The sequence below is a fragment of the Vicugna pacos genome, chromosome 12 (genome assembly GCF_048564905.1).
Source record: "Vicugna pacos chromosome 12, VicPac4, whole genome shotgun sequence".
Lineage (NCBI taxonomy): Eukaryota > Metazoa > Chordata > Mammalia > Artiodactyla > Camelidae > Vicugna > Vicugna pacos.
The window spans coordinates 11,075,296-11,090,343 of NC_132998.1; the positions used below are offsets into that span (position 1 = coordinate 11,075,296).

The window sequence follows — 15,048 nt, forward strand, 5'->3', positions numbered from 1 at the left end:
AAACAAGAGGCCCAAGTTCTGAAGGGATGTGGGGCCTCTAGGTCAGGCCCATACATGTAAGTTAAAATCCCCCAGTCTATTTCCCTGGCTGCAGGCTCCAAGAAATGAGATGTACAATATTGTGTGTGTGTGTGTCTGTGTGTGTGTTAGAGGGCGGGTGCGTGGTGGAGTCAGAGCTTGCCCCAGCTTCAGTCCTCCCCCTCAGGCAGTCACCACACTGACACAGATGCAAAAAAAAGTCAATTTTATAGTTTGTGGTTCAGAAGCAACAATATGCAAAATGGTGGAACAGTCTGAGCTGCCCCCACCCCAACCAGGACATTCCCATTCCTGTCCCCCAAGGGGCAAAGAACCCAGGACCCATGCCTGGCAGGACCCCACTTAGTTACAGGCCCCTGGGAGGGGCCAAGCCCTTAGGGGTCAAGGCCAGGAGGGAGGGGGACCAGCACCTTAGGACCTCTCAGGGGCCCACTGGTTAACTGGAACTGTGTGCGCGTGTGTGTGGAGGGTGGGGGAATGACCCAGCATTGGCCATTTCTCCCCAAGGCCAAGGGTGGGGAGCAAGTAAAGCTGAGGAGAGGGCTTCGTGGGACAGGGTCCCCCACTCGGAGGAGGGGTTTTCCTGGACACCCCACAAGGCACTACTGACCCAGATGATAGACGGCACGCTCCATCTTTGGCCCCCGAACCTCTCCCAACCCTGAGCGAACTCGCTTGGTTCTGCCCTGCACCACCTCCCATGGTGGTTTTGGGAAGGAGGAGTAAAGGGGCCTGGGGCCCGGGTTCACCACTTGGCAGAGACAAGCCAGGAACCAGGCAGGCCAGCTGGGGCTGGCAAGGGCCCTCTCCCGCTGCTCTGGGCTCCTGGGGTCCCCTTAGCCGGGCAACCGCCCCGCCTCCTTTTTGCACTGGCTGGAACGAATAAATAAATAAATACCTTCCCCCGCCCGCCCGCGCCCCTACAGCTGGCTCTCCTCCTCCTCCAGGGAGCGGTTGAGTCCGGGGATGAACTTGAGCAGCCGCCGGCGGAAGCTGCGGTACTTGGTTTTGCGCAGCCCGGGGCCGCACAGGGCCTGCTCGCGGGCCTCAGTCCAGAGCGCGCCCGGCGCGCCCCCGCCGCCGCCGCCGCCGCCGCCCGCGGGGCCCGCGCACCGCACGCTGGCGCTGCGGCTCAGCCCGGCGCGGGGCCCCGGGGCCAGGGCGTCGGCGGGGCCGGGACCGTGCGCGCGCGCGGGGGGCGGCGGCGGCGGCGGGGGCGCGGGCGGCTCGGCGCCCCCGAAGAAGCACGTGTGGTAGACGGCGTCGTCCGCGTCGCCCCCGGCCCGCCGTGCGCCCCCGCGGGAGCCCCCGGGGGCGGCCAGCAGAGGCCCGAAGGGCAGCGAGCCCGGGAGCAGGCCCGCCCCGTACAGGCAGGAGCGCACCGACTCCAGCGTGTCGTAGATGCTCGGGTCCTTCACCACGAGGCCTGCCGGGGCGGAAGACACGAGGCACGGCCGTCAGAGGGCATGGGTAGGAGACCTCAGCTCCTTCCTGTTGACCATCTCTGTGGCCCTTGGACAAGTCACAACCTTCAGCCCTACTTCCCTGTCTGTAAAACAGGAACTGTACACCCAAATCCTTATGAGGACCATTTATGACGGAGGAGACGCGGAGGGGCTCTGAAACAAGCTCTTTGGGCCTTGGTGTGCCCATCTGTAAAATAGAGATGGCACTCTAATACTTCCTTCAGAGGACTATTGTGAGAATAAGCTAAAAATGCGTGTTCATCAGCCCTGGGGGCAGCATTGTACCCAAAGTAGTAGCTCAACGAAACTTTCTTTACTCTGGAGGAGGACGTAAACCAACTAGTTCTGAAGAGGAGGCATAAATGGGGGTAGGAGTAGGGGCGCAAGTGGCCCTTCATACTCCTCATCTACTCACCGTGCACCAGCCGCTGCTCCTGCACCATTAGAGACCTGTATTCTCCCCACTTCTCATATAGGGTTTGCTGCAAGAGACATCCCCCACCTCACTGTTAGGAGCAAGCAAGAAACTAGCAGGAGGTGGCTACAGACTGAGGGATCAGGGAATACACAGAAGAAACCTTAAGGTTATGAGGGGGTCCAGACAGATGAATGACCCCTAAAAAGAGTCGGGCCGTCAGGGGCAGGGGTGTGGGAAGAGAGTGGAGGCTGGATGTCACCTGGGCTGCTTTACCTTCAGGTATTGCAGACGAGCCTCCAGTTCAGCCTTCCGAATTGATGTCCCATACAGAGTTTCCAGTCTGAGGAGGTTGGAGAGTCAAAGGCTGAGTGAGCCCACAGGGCGGGGAAACACTGAGAGGCTGAGCTCAGGGACCCCTCTGGGACCGTGGCACCTGGACGTACCTGAGAACATTGCCAGACGCCTTAATGATGTCAACAATCTCCCGATGCCGGATGCCCTCCACGTTCAGGCCGTTGACGCTGGCGATGGTGTCCCCTGCCAGGCAAAGTGGGGATCAGCATCCGTTCCATAGGGCATGTGGGAGAAGTCCAGCCCCCTACCTTCGCCAGGGAGGGTAGGGGTAATAACCCTAGAGAATTCTCCTGAACTCCCTACCCCGAGTCATGATTCTGGGGGATCATGTCCAAGGCCCAGCACCCCAGCATAGGGGCTAGGGCCCTCGGACACCCACACCCTCACCTCACCCTCAGGAAGCTCTGTCCCCAAAGGCTGAGCCCTCCTAGCAAGCCTGGGCTGCCCCAGAGCTGGTTATTTTAGTCCAGCCCACAGGTTGTCATAAGACCCAGCTCAGACAGGAAGGGGGGCAGGGTGTGCACCACAGAGCTGGTACTGACATGGGCCCGAGGCATAAGAGGCCTCAGCTTCTGATACCCTGGGCCTCAGCAGAGCCTCCTGACCTCAGGCAAGGCAAGCCACCATCTCTGAGGGCTCATTTCCCACCTGGAAAAGGGTGTGTGGACCCCTGCCATGGCTACTGCAGGATCAGGGGGGAGAATGGATGGGAAACTTACTTTGCAAAGTTGTAATACACCACTTAGCTACCAGGGGCTGCTGGTAAATGGGCAAGGAGGTGAGGGCTTAGAGAAGAAAATGGTGAGAGGACCGGATAGACAGAACTGGTCAACTCGTGCAGTCTCAGGCTGCCCCTTCCTGGGACTTGGTGCTTTTGATTTGGTCAATCCCCAGAGTCTCCTACTGGAGGTTCCATTTCCTTGTTGGAGGAAGTAGCGGGGCCCAGGTCGGGGGCAGGATAGGCCCCGATCCCCAATATCAAGCAGATCTAATGAAACGTAGTTCCTGCCCCGCTCCTGCCCCTGCTGGATTGCCAGACTGCCAGGAGGAGGCACAACAGCAGCAGCAACAGATGCCCTTCCCCAGGTCCTGCTCTGTGACAGGGAATCCCCTCACCACGCTGATGTGAGGACACGGTATTTCTCCCAGTTTGCAGACGCAACTACTCAGGATCCCACAGAAGATGGCAAATTTACCTGGAGCCAACCCATTCTTTCTAGCCTTCCCAAAATAGACAGAGGAATGGAATTGATTTCAGAAGAGATATCTTGCTCCCTCTGTTTGGGAGTAAGGTTACACTCCCTTCCCAGAGCCCTGTGTCCTGGGCTCAGGCCCCACCTGGTGTGAGCCCAGCCAGCTGGGCAGGGCTGGACTCATGAACTCGGCAGACAAAAGTCACCATCTCCACTCGCTGCTCCTCCCGGTGGTGAAGGCCGTAAGTCTATAACAGACAAGGGGACCCTCAGCCCAGGGTTGGGACAGGGTCCATCCATCCTTCAGAATGGCCCCCCAACCCCTCCCTGCCCTCTGCACCCAGCTTCTCCCACCTGGATCTCAAAGCCGAAGGTCTGGTTCTCCTCCTTCTCCAAAGTCAGCACTTTCCTGCAGGAGACACAGGGGCCATCTCACCAAGACTGTCAGGATTAAAAGGAGCTTGGTGGTTCCATAGGGTGGCCCCCCACTGATGCTGGACTCTGCTCTGGGACATCCAGGCAGGGGCTCAGAGCCTCCAGTGACTAGTCACATTCATCGCAGGTTGTCAGAATGTCCTTCCCCACAGGCAGCTGAAATCAGCTTCATTGAGCCACATGATCCATCCAGCCTCTTGCTGGGGAGGCACTGGGATGGCTGGCCCTCAGCGTGGGTGGATTAGCTGAGTTCTGCAGCCACACCCCAGCTTTCTAGTGAGCCCCAGAAGACCACTGACTAGCTAAGACTCCAAATTCAGCCCCAGCCTGGAGCGTCTTCAGTTCCAGAGCCTTGGGGAGAGGGCTAGCCCCACCCCCAGAGGCCAGTCACGAGGCTCAGCCCAGACCACAGCTGCTCCTCCCAGCTGCGGTGGGGCCAGCCCACCAGATGTGAGGGCTGGTGGGGAGGGGAGCCTCGAGGCCGCCCCTTCCCGCACTGAAGGCCTGCCCACTGGACACAATGGTCTGGAGCTGCTCCAGATCCTCGCCTGCTGGGGGAGCCCGGAGTTTCCTCTGCCCACCCCACCCCCTTCCTTCCCGCTCAGCCAGAGGCAGAGTTAAAGCAGCCTCTGAAGGCCCCTTCAAGCCTCATGGCCTCAGACTGGCTCTGGAGACCCAGGCCTCTCCGAGTGCAACCCGACCCATGTACTCCCCAAATGCTGAGCAGCAACTCCCAGCTCCAGCCTGAGCTCCTCCCTGTTCTGAACACAGGCCTTTTCCCCCTCTGCATGTACTGGGACAGGGAGCAGGGTGACTTCTGTGTCTACTCCAGTGCTCTCGGATTTTCTTTTGCCTTCTGCAACGGGTCAGACAGTAAATATTTAAGCCTTTCTTTTCGAGACCTAAAATATTTGACAGCCTCTGTATATATTGTTCTTTGTTTTTACTTTTACAACCCTTTAGAAATATAAAAACAACTCTCAGCTCAAGGATCAAACAGTCCAGTCTGGCCAAGAGGCCATAGGCTGCTGATCCATTTTAGAAGAAGCCAGGCCTAAATCAGGATGGGACATGGGCAGAGTGGGGCCCAAGTCAGCACCTACTTCTGCCCTCACCTCAGATCCTTCCTAAGAGGCCACCACAGGATGGGGCCAGCAGAAGACTGAGGTTCTAGACACAGGGGCAGCCAGGTCTCGAGCAGCTGGACGCAGCTTGGCCACGGTTTGGGCTCTCGGGGTTTGTTGGGACTAAGAGGGCTCAAGGGAGTCCCGAAGATTTCTCCTACTTCCCCCTCCCAGATCCAGATCTCTCCAGGGATGGGTAACTGGCAGGGACTGGGGGTGGGTTGAAGAGCACCTGATGACTCAAAAGTCCCTACCTCCTTCGTCTGCCACCCCCTTCACACAGCCCACACCCCCACCTGCCCCTCACTCCCGGCAAGGGAGCCATGCCGAAAGGGTAGGAGAATGACTTCCCCTGGCTCGGCTGAGATGCTGTATCGTGTTTTTCCCACCCCAGCACCTCACCCTTTTGGACAAGAGCAGGGGTTGGGGTAATGGTGACTCACCGCTGCTGTTCAGGACTTTGGCTGAGATTCTTCCAGTGGAACCCTGAGCCCTGGGTGGGAAGAAGGAGAGTCAGGAAGGGGCAGGTGAGAGGAGCTGTCCTGGAGCAGATGCTGCGAGCCCTCCTTTGGCAGGTTCCTTGCTTGGGCCTCAGCCCCAAACCCAGCACCTCACTTCCTGTTGCCTGTCTGACCGGCCCCAGCTCCACACCTGCTCTGGTGCTGGGGTAACTACTTGCCGAGTGCCACTATCAGTATCACTCCATAGCTTTCTCCCTAAGCTTTACCCCCACAACTGGGACTGTGGGGACACAACCGTTTTCCTGGGTTCGAGATGCATGAATCTCTAAGTCCTGTGTTGGTTGCCAGGCTGGAGGGTGGAGGGTTTCATTACTTTAGATAGAATAGTTTCCACCCCCAGGGTGCATGTCTGCAGGGGCTCAGGTCCCCCAGACCTCAACAAGCTGAAGCAGGGGCTCTTCCCAGATGTTATTCAAAGAAGCGCAGAGAGGGGCCCTGTGTTTGCCTGTCAAGACACTCCAGAGCCCTCCCGGGGCCAGTTGGGTTTCTCTTCCTAATTTCTCAGCCACAGAGAGTAGCTTGGGGGAGCTGACCCCAGTCTGTGGGGCTGGCAATCTCGGCCTGAACATGGAAAGGCAGGGGACAGAGGGGCCAAGCCTCCTCCCTCAAAGTACAGGCTGTTTCAGGGACCAACTGTGGATTCCAGTTGCAAGTGGCCAGCTGTGCCCAGATCCAGCTGGGTCTCTCAACATTGCCATATACTTTGTCGCTTTCTGGGACAAAAAATGAAAAAAAACCTTAGATCTCAAACTTGTCCTTAAATCTCTCACTATGCTTAAGGAAAGAGATTGGGAGGTTTTTGTTTGTTTGTTTTGCTGCTGTTTGTTTGCTGGTGTGGGAGATACCATGCAGAGCTGAGTGTTCCTACCTCTTTGAGTCCTTGAGAAACTAAAGCAGTCTCTCTCCTTCCCTAAATTATTGATCTTGGAAGAAGCCAGGTCCCAGATCAGCCTTTGTCCCATGTGCCCCAAACAGCCCAGGGCCTTTGTGGCAGTGCCCTTGTTAACCCTGCCCCAAGATCAGGAAGAGAAGGGAGCCCCTCTTTCTCCAAAACCAAAGACTGGCGTCAGGGGTGGGGACAGTTCCCAAATGGGCCAGGGAGGAAGGACTGGGCAGCACAGAGAGACCCCTTTGTCTTTCCACGCGATTTTCATAAAATGCAAATTCTCAACAAGCTGTTCATTGTGTGTGGGGGGAGCCAGGGGCCAGGGGAAGAGGAGGGGGTGATGAGTAGGGAAAGGCCACCAGCCCCCTCTCTTTAACCTGGGTCTTGAGTTCCCCTTTCTGAGCGCCCGGGTCCCTCTCAGACCAGAGGAAGAGCCCCTCGGAGGGCGGGCGCGGCCCGCATCCTTCCTGCCCCGCGGGCGCCCTGCGACCCTCCCACCGCGTCCGGTCGCGGCAGACTTCCAGGGAGCGGTGGCCTCTCACCCCGCACCTCAGACACCGGGCAAGGTGCAGGCCCCGGGCCCAGGAATCCCGGCGTCCCCTCGGAAGGGTGAGCTCTCGGAGTCCGCGGCTCCTCACGCACTTCCCAGGCGAGAACGCACGCGGCGCACCGGCCGCCCTCCTCCCCTTCCCGGCCCCGCGGACCCTCAACTTGACTGGGCGAGCGGAGAGACCCCAGTCCGAGGCCTCCTCGGACGAGAAGCCCTGTCGAGGGGCCCGGGGGACCCCGAGACACCTGAACGCGGGAGAGGCGGGGCTGGGGTGCTGAAGACTAGATGCGGCAAGGGGAAGGGGACCGGAGCGGGGGCAGGAAGGAGAGGGGCGAGACCCGGCGGGGGGATGTGGGGAGTGGAGCCGCTCAGGTCGGGGGCCAGGTGGAGCCGGGGCCGCGGGTGGGGAGGCTTGCGGACCCAGCAGGATCTGAACGTGTCCGTGGGGTCAGCGGGCTGGGGAGGAATAGGAGGACTCGGAAGGGTGAGCTTTCGGAGTCCACGGCTCCTCACGGACTTCCCAGGCGAGAAGGCATGAGACCCCAGGAGAATGGTATAGGGGTCGGCAGGCAGGGATGGGGGCTGTTGCGGGTTACGCGGGTCCTGAGGAAGAGACACCGGAGGGTACCGAGGGCCAGGGTCCCCGGGAGATGGGGGGACGCACCTTTCGGCGGGGCAGAGTGCCCCCGGACACGGCGAGCGCGCGATACAGCTCGGCCGGGTGATAGTCCTCCAGCGCCGCGTACAGCTCGTCCCCGGAGGTCCCAGGGCTGGCGGCTGCAGCAGGGGGGGCCGCGGTCGGGGTCGGAATCGGAGCGGCTTCCGAGTCGGGAGCCCGGGCGGCGGGGTCCGGGGCTGCCGCCGCCTCCTCTTTCTGCTGCAGCTTCCTGAGTCGGCGGAGGGTCATGACTCCTGCGTCCGGCGCCCCTCGAAGGCGGCGCTCGCTCCACGCGGCAGATCTGGCGCCTGCCGGAGGATGCCAGCTGGGCGGGTGGTGGGTCCCCTCCCTTTATAGGCTCGGAGAGCCGGGCGGGCTCTGGGGGCGGGAGGGGAGCGGCCTCTCAGGGACTCGCCCGCAGCGCGGCAGGCCCCGCCCCCTGGGGGGTGGCCAATGCCCTGGAGCCCCGCCCACAGCTCCGGACGCCCGGCCAGGCTGAGGAAACTCTTGGACACCCAGCACTCAACAGGGGAAAAAGCTAGCTGCAGAGGGGAGGGGGGCCCAGGGCATCACCGGGCGGGATAGGTGTCTCCGTGATACCTGAGGGCGGGCGGGAGGGGCGATACCTGTGAAGGGGCTTGCGCACAAGATTGGAAGAGTTAGGGATGGATGGCTTTGGAAATTCATGGAGTCTGGCGGCAAGAGTCCTTGTAAGGAGGGTTGAGGGCCCAGAGTAAGATTCTAGGAGATCCAGGGGGCTACAGGAGACTTTAGGCAAGGAGAGGGAGGCAGGGGGAGGCGTGAGATCCCTGACGGGAGGGAAGAGATGGCCTGAACTGACTGGGCAGAAGCCACTAGGGAGTGAAAGGGCCCAGGATTTCCCCTTCACAAAGCTGTCCCAGAAGAGTTGAAGAGGCTTGACATGCCTCCTCTTCCCATGTCAAGAGGAAAGAGAAGAGGTGGAAACCCAGAAAGTAGTGGACAATTCTGGCCTGTCCCCTCAGAAGGTCAGGAATGGTCCCTCCTGGGTAAACCTTTCCTCAGCTCCTGATGCTGGGGCTCAGGTACCCTTTTCTCAGCAGACAGATCCTCACTATGGGGTTGACTCATGACAAGGAGATGTGGGCTGAGCAGGTAGTCAGAGTTGGGGGATGGTGTCCGTGGCTGCCAGGCCATGGGAGAGGTGGGAATGGCCCAGCTGAAGTCTCTGTCTTCAGTGGCAGCTGAATAAGAAGTAAGAGGAGGAAGTGGAAAGCCAGGCCTGGCGTCTAAAGATGGTCCAGCCACCACAGGGCGTCAGCACAAGCTGGGGGCTCCACATCCCGTTGTCTGCCACTGAACAGAAGCCAGGAATGCACTGTCCTCATCTGTCCCCTCCTCCAGTGTTCCCAAATCTGTGTTATGCCTTCATAGCTGACATTTATTGGGCATTTACCATGTGATGTGCACACTGCTCTATGTGTGCTCTTACGTACATAAATGAGCTTATGTGGTTTTCCTAACAATGCTATGAAACAGGTACCATTATCACCCCTACAGAAGAGGAAACTGAGGCCCAGAAAAGTTAAGTAACTTACTCCAGGCCACTCAGTGGCAGAGCCAATTCAAACCTGAGCAGCCCAGTTGCAGAGTCTGCAATCTAACCACTGTGATGCCCTTCTTCATTCACCCTGTTTAAGCCCTGCTCTGGGCCAGGTACTCACTGGGTTACAGAGGCTCTTGGTAGGTAGGGAGTGGTGCACATACATGTACTGTGTTAGATGTGTGGCCTGCAGAGTACAGAAGGGCTAGTGGCCCATCAACCTGGGGAGGAGGCCAGGAAAGGCTTTCTGTCTCCTGCCTCTCTTAGTCCATGGGTCTGTCTCCATCTCCTTTCTTCCCTGTCCCCTTGACTCTGTCTCTTCCCCACCCCCAGACCCTTGGAGCCTCAGCCCCTACAGGAGGTGTGGGTGGGAGGGGGTGCTTCTCTACCCCGCAGTGATTACACAAGTCCAGATGGCAGGATGCCTGTCGGGTGGGGGACAGGGGGTGGTTGGGGACGGCCAGGAACCGACTGCTGGCTCCCTTAGTGCCTTCCTCTCCCTCCTCCCACCTTTTCCCTTGGCACCACCAAGTGGCCATCAGCTGAGGGGCCGAGGGGGTGTTGGTGGGGAAACATGGGACTCTATTGTGAAGCATTAGCACAGATGGACCCCTGGACCGTCTGCTGCCTGATCCTGACAGACGGCATCTGTGGTGGGGGTGGGGATGGGGAGACGAGCAAATGCAGGAGAGGCAATGGTTTCCCTCCTCTCCTCTCCTCTCCTCTCCTCTCCTCTCCTCTCCTCTCCTCTCCTCTCCTCTCCTCTCCCCTCCCCTCCTCTCCTCTCCTCTCCTCTCCTCTTCTCTTCTCTTCTCTCCAATGCTTATTTTTCCCTGAAGGGACCCTCCAAAGGGCATCATGTACAGCCTCTTCTGTACCACCACCCCACCTGTCCCAGAGAGTTACCTAAGGTGTCCCTTAGGTAATCCTCCAGGGTGTCCCAGCACCTGTGTCTGCCAGCCCTGCTGAGACATTCCTCCTTCAGGCTGACGTGGAGACAGAGGCTTCCCCTCAGTATCCAGGCTGGCCTGCCTCCCCGCCTCCAAGGGAGAGAACAGCCCCAAAGAGCTGAAGTCCACACACGTTTCCTCCTCCTGCCAGGCAGGGAGCCCTAGAGAACCCCAGAGTAAAAGTGGGCCCAGGAGATGCAATTTCTGTCAGGCTTATTGCATGGTTTCCTCAAATCCTAGAATTTCAGAGCCAGAAAGAGCCTGTGGTCCGGAAAGGACACCGTGTGGTCCAAGCCCTCATTTAACAGAGGAGGTCAAATGAGGCCAGCCAGGAAGGGAAAGACGACGGCAGAACAGGTGCTAGAACCCACTAGAACCCCCTAGAGCCCAGGTCTCCTGGCTCTGGAGACTAGTTCAGCTGCTGGTAGCTCTCCTGAGAGCTCAGAAATCCGTGTCTGCTTCCTCCTCCCAATCTCCCTAGTTTCTCCAGGGAGGTGATGGGGAGCCCGGGACGCCACACTGTGGGGTGGGGATGCCCTCTGGTGGCTGGGAGTTTCTCAGAAACTCTTCAAACCAGACTCTGAAGGGCTGTCTGGCTGGTGTCAGACTCCGTCTGGAATCCCAGCTGGGTTTAAAGACCACCCCTCCCCGAGCTCCTCTCCTGCCCGAGAGGGTCTGTGTTTAGCTGAGATACCAAGCTCCACTTTGGTCACCAAGTTCTGGAATTTCATGCCTGTTTGGAAGTTGTATTTTTGATCTAAGCCGGTGCTGCCTTGCTGCAGGTGAAACTCAGGGAGAAGGCAGACAGCTGGTGGGCTTCCTCCATGCAGGAACCTCCACAAGCCTGACAGTACACAAGGCCCCTGAAGCTTTGCCTTTTCCAACCTGCCACGACTTCCTCCCGAGCCCGAGTCTCCTGTCTAGCATCTGTTCTCCTCATCCCATCTTCTTCTGTAGCTTCTTCAGGCTCAGGCGGTAGGGGAAGCATGCTGCACGCTGCCTGCAGTCTCAGACTGGGACACCTCCCCCTCTGATCTCCTCCCCCTGGAAGCCTCCTTGCAAAAGCCCCATCGCTCTGGCTCCTCAGACATCTGCACTCAATCTGTACCTTATTCTTGAGCAAGTCCCCGGCTTTCAGAATGAGCTCCCCAGACTCTGATTCCTTTTATTCCAGCTGCCCTGGTTCCTAGCTCTCAGGGTATACAGGACTTGGCCTGTGGCGGGGGCACAGACAGGGGGTGCTCGACTAATGGACAAGGCCTGGTAAGATCCCCTTGCTTTCAGACAAGCCCTTGCCCAGATACCTTACAGTCACTGGTCCCCTGAGTCCTGTCCTCACCCGGCTGCTCAAGCTCTGGGCTTCCATCAGGAGGTAGGGGCGCGCTTGGGGCAGGAGGTCCAGAAGCCCAGGCCCCTCTGGTAACTAAGTGAATGTCAGAGTTCTAGCTCAGTCATTTCATCCCAGGACTAGGGGTTGCAGGGGGTGGGGGTTAACCGGTTCCCTGGGGCTCCTCTCCGGGGTTGCCACTGCTTCTGAGTGGGAGGGGGGAGGGCGAGGGCCTGGAACTCAGCTGGCTCTCTGGGCAGGAATGAGGGGCTGGGCCCCAGCTGCGTGACGCGGAGGCAGGCCTGGGCAGCTGGCGGGCAGCTGATGGGGCAGGGAGTGGTTCTTTTTCTTAATGGTTCCTATTGCCCGACAGTTTCCACAGGGTAGTATCTGTGTGTGGCACTGGGGCCCAGCAAGGGTGGGGGGGGTCCATCACAGCCCAAAGACCTAATTCTGGGGGGTCTGAGAGTAGGGGCAAGGTGGATATGGCAGTTTGTGTTGGATATGGGTGGCCTCTGAGCCTAGTCCCAGCCAGAAGCCAGGGACCATCTTGCCTTCTAGGTGGGATAGGAAGGTATCCCCAGCTTGAACAGGTGAGACTGGCAGAAGGGAGAAAGGGTTCGCTCTCTAGTTTTCCTTACAGAATCCACACACCACTCCTAGGACACAGGGCATGTGTTATTTTACCCCACCTCATTTCAGACAGGTCCAGATGAGCTAGGACAGAAAATGACAGCTTTTAGGGCCCCAGACTCCCCAGCTCTCCTCCCTCTTGGCAAACACAGCTGCTCTGGCTCCTTCTCCCAGGGGACTTGCACCAGGCCAAGATTCTCCCATTCACTCCAAACTGAAGTTGGGTTCTCTCTTTCCCTCACTGTTTGCACCTGGCCTTGCCCCAAACCTGTGCACCCTGCCCACTGTCTCTCCCTTTCCTCCAGCTTTTCCTGCTCTCCCACCTCAGCAATCGCCTTCTCAAGTCAGCACTGTGTTCTTCCCCAAACACAAGTAAGATCACATCACTCCCCTGCTCGAAACCTGTCAATGGCCCATTCCCTGCATCAGGAAGGGCAAAGAGGGGCTCACTTATGGGACAACTCCACATAAGGATGCTCTTGGGGAAAATCTGGAGATCAGGTTCAGACCCAAGAGGAAAAATTACTGATTAGCACAGTCTGAGGTAGCTGTCACAGGGGAAGTGATGGCACTGGTGGCCCCCAGGACAGTCTTGACTTCTCAGCACATGACAGGTCTAAGAGATTTCCTCTGTGCACCCCCGGCTCCCTCACTGTAGCCCGGGAACTCCTGTGGTTCTCAAATACCGACACATTCTTTTTGACCAAAACCCCCTCCCTCCCCAGTCAGCAGGCCAGGGCCTACCCCAAAATAGATGTCACCTCTCTTGCCCCCTCCTCCTGTCTGTCCTGTGTTTCCAGAGCATTCTGTGTCTACCCCTATCACAGCACTTACTTCACTGTAATTATCTATTCACTAACTCATCCATCCCACAGGCAAGGGAGCCCTGGAGGGCGTTCTTCCTCCAGGCACCTCACCTGTGCTTTCGTGACACATTAGGTACCTCTCTCTAAAGGGACTTGCTAAAATCGGCCCTAATGTTGTCTGTACAAATCCTTTCTCTCCATCTTGAAAGGCAGGGACCACAGATTGCTCGTCTTTGTATTCTGCCTACTGCTTTACACACTAAGGTCGCTTAACAAATGCTTATTATTTAATGATAATCTATTTAAGGCCAGTCCATCCAATGGTTCCTTAAACCTTCTTATCCCAGTGAGCCCCCATCCTTGGCCTCCAAGGAGCATTCCTGGGTGGACCCAGGCCTATCTGTCATATTCCTTGAGTCCCATCCTGTCTGGCCATGGGATGGCCAACACCTTTCAGAGTATGGTGCCAGTGCTTTGGCTAAACCAGTCTGGATGTTACTGTGAAGGTACACTTTAGAAGTGATTAACACTTAAATCAGTAGACTTGGAGTAAAGCAGAGTACCCTCCATAAAGTAGTGGGCTTCATCTAATCAGCTGAAGGCCTTAAAAGACTGAGGTCTCCTGAAGAAGAGGAAGGTCTGCTTCCAGACTGCCCTCTGACTCAAGACTGCAACATCAATTCTTCCCCAGGTCGCCAGCCTGTCAGCCTGCCCTGTAAATTTCAGACCTGCCAGTCCCCACAGTCATGTGGGTCGACTCCTTAAAATACATCTATCTCATCTATCCATCCACCCTATTAGTTCCATTTCTCTGGTGAACTCTGATAAATCACTCCTGTCTTGATCCAAAGCTTTCTCCCCTCCTCCCACCTTCATGATGTAACCCTCATATGTTCCTGCAAGTCTCTTGGACTCTCCTCCTCTACCCCTCATTTTGTTTTGGTTGTATTTAGCAAGCATGTTCTCCAGACTGTAAAGATAAGAAGACATGGCCTGGGGAGGGGGACAGAAATTTAAAGCGTGTGAAACAAACTGCCCAGTGATACACCATTCAAAGGAATTCGGGTCACCTGTGTCGTGGGCCTTACAAAGACGAAATGTTGTTAGTAGCCTTCAAGGGCACATGAAGAGGTCCCAGAACAGTTGCCTTTCTGATTTTCAGAATGGTAAAGCTGAACCTGTAATCCATAGCCTAGTGAATTTTAGGTCCACATCTGGCAAGATGACTGGTTATTCAGAGGATGGCTTTTGAGCTGGGTTGAAATCGACTACAAGCCACTTTACCTTTCCTTCCGACAGACAGATCAGAGATGCAGCAGCCACAAGGAAACCTTGCCACTTCAGCAAGGTACTTGAACTTCTGTTATCTTTGTCCGTAACAAAATTGTGGCAGGGTACAAGGACAACTTAATTAGCAGCTAATCGGGGTTACTGGGATATATGCCAAACTTAAAGCCAACTTCTAGAGGTAAGTTACTTGATTTTCTCCAGCCCAACAGTCTCAGATGGGAGGACAATGGAAAACTCTGGGTCAAACAATCAGAATTTTAAAATGTTGATAGGCTAGAGCAATGGGCAATTTCTATGGTAAAATTTAACTGGGTGAACATATAAGGTCCCACACTTGAGTTCAAAATACCAACTTGTCATATACAGGATGGAGGAAAGGGGCTGGATTTTACTCAACCCAAGACAAGAGGTGCAGTCCTGGGATGTGACCTGAGGGTGTCAAACAGCCTAGGACTCTCATTTCAGTCTGTGTTGTCAGTGAACGCCAGGATGGGATGTTACATGCCCTTTGTGGCCCCAGGTTCGAGCCAGATTCTGCAGAGAGCAGCCTGCACTGGGGAAGAACACGGCACCATGCAGGCAGGAGTTGCAGAGGCTGAGAGGCTGCTGTCTGTGCTCAGACATCCTGGACCCCAGATTTTTTCCACCCTTGTGAATTACATGGGCAATTTGTCTTCTCTAATCATCTAATCCATAAAGAGAGGATAATAATGGCCACCTCATGTGTTGTTTTGAGGATAAAAGCAGTTCATGTATGTAAAGCCAATTATTCTGGCACATTGCTTAGCACACAGCAAGTTTTTAATAAGTATTTGC

General features: G+C 56.8%; 1 protein-coding gene across 1 annotated transcript; it reads right to left on the minus strand.

Moving 5' to 3' along the window:
* Window positions 1-227: 227 nt before the first annotated feature.
* On the minus strand, window positions 228-7,964 carry TAMALIN (trafficking regulator and scaffold protein tamalin). The gene is made up of 8 exons (XM_072973911.1): window positions 7,651-7,964; window positions 5,473-5,522; window positions 3,825-3,879; window positions 3,616-3,718; window positions 2,367-2,460; window positions 2,197-2,263; window positions 1,921-1,987; window positions 228-1,465 (listed from the first exon to the last, which is right to left on the minus strand). Exons 1-8 carry the CDS (start codon window positions 7,891-7,893, stop codon window positions 960-962), a joined length of 1,185 nt encoding a protein of 394 aa, XP_072830012.1. The 5' UTR covers window positions 7,894-7,964; the 3' UTR covers window positions 228-959.
* Between the last annotated feature and the right edge of the window lie 7,084 nt (window positions 7,965-15,048).

Coding starts and splice junctions, on each gene's coding strand:
- TAMALIN (XM_072973911.1), bottom strand. CDS start 7,893: ATGACCCTCCGCCGACTCAGGAAGCTGCAGCAGAAAGAGGAGGCGGCG. Junction 2,461..3,615: donor GCTGGCTGGGCTCACACCAG/GTGGGGCCTGAG, acceptor TTTGCCTGGCAG/GGGACACCATCGCCAGCGTC. Junction 1,988..2,196: donor CTCGTCTGCAATACCTGAAG/GTAAAGCAGCCC, acceptor TGTCTCTTGCAG/CAAACCCTATATGAGAAGTG.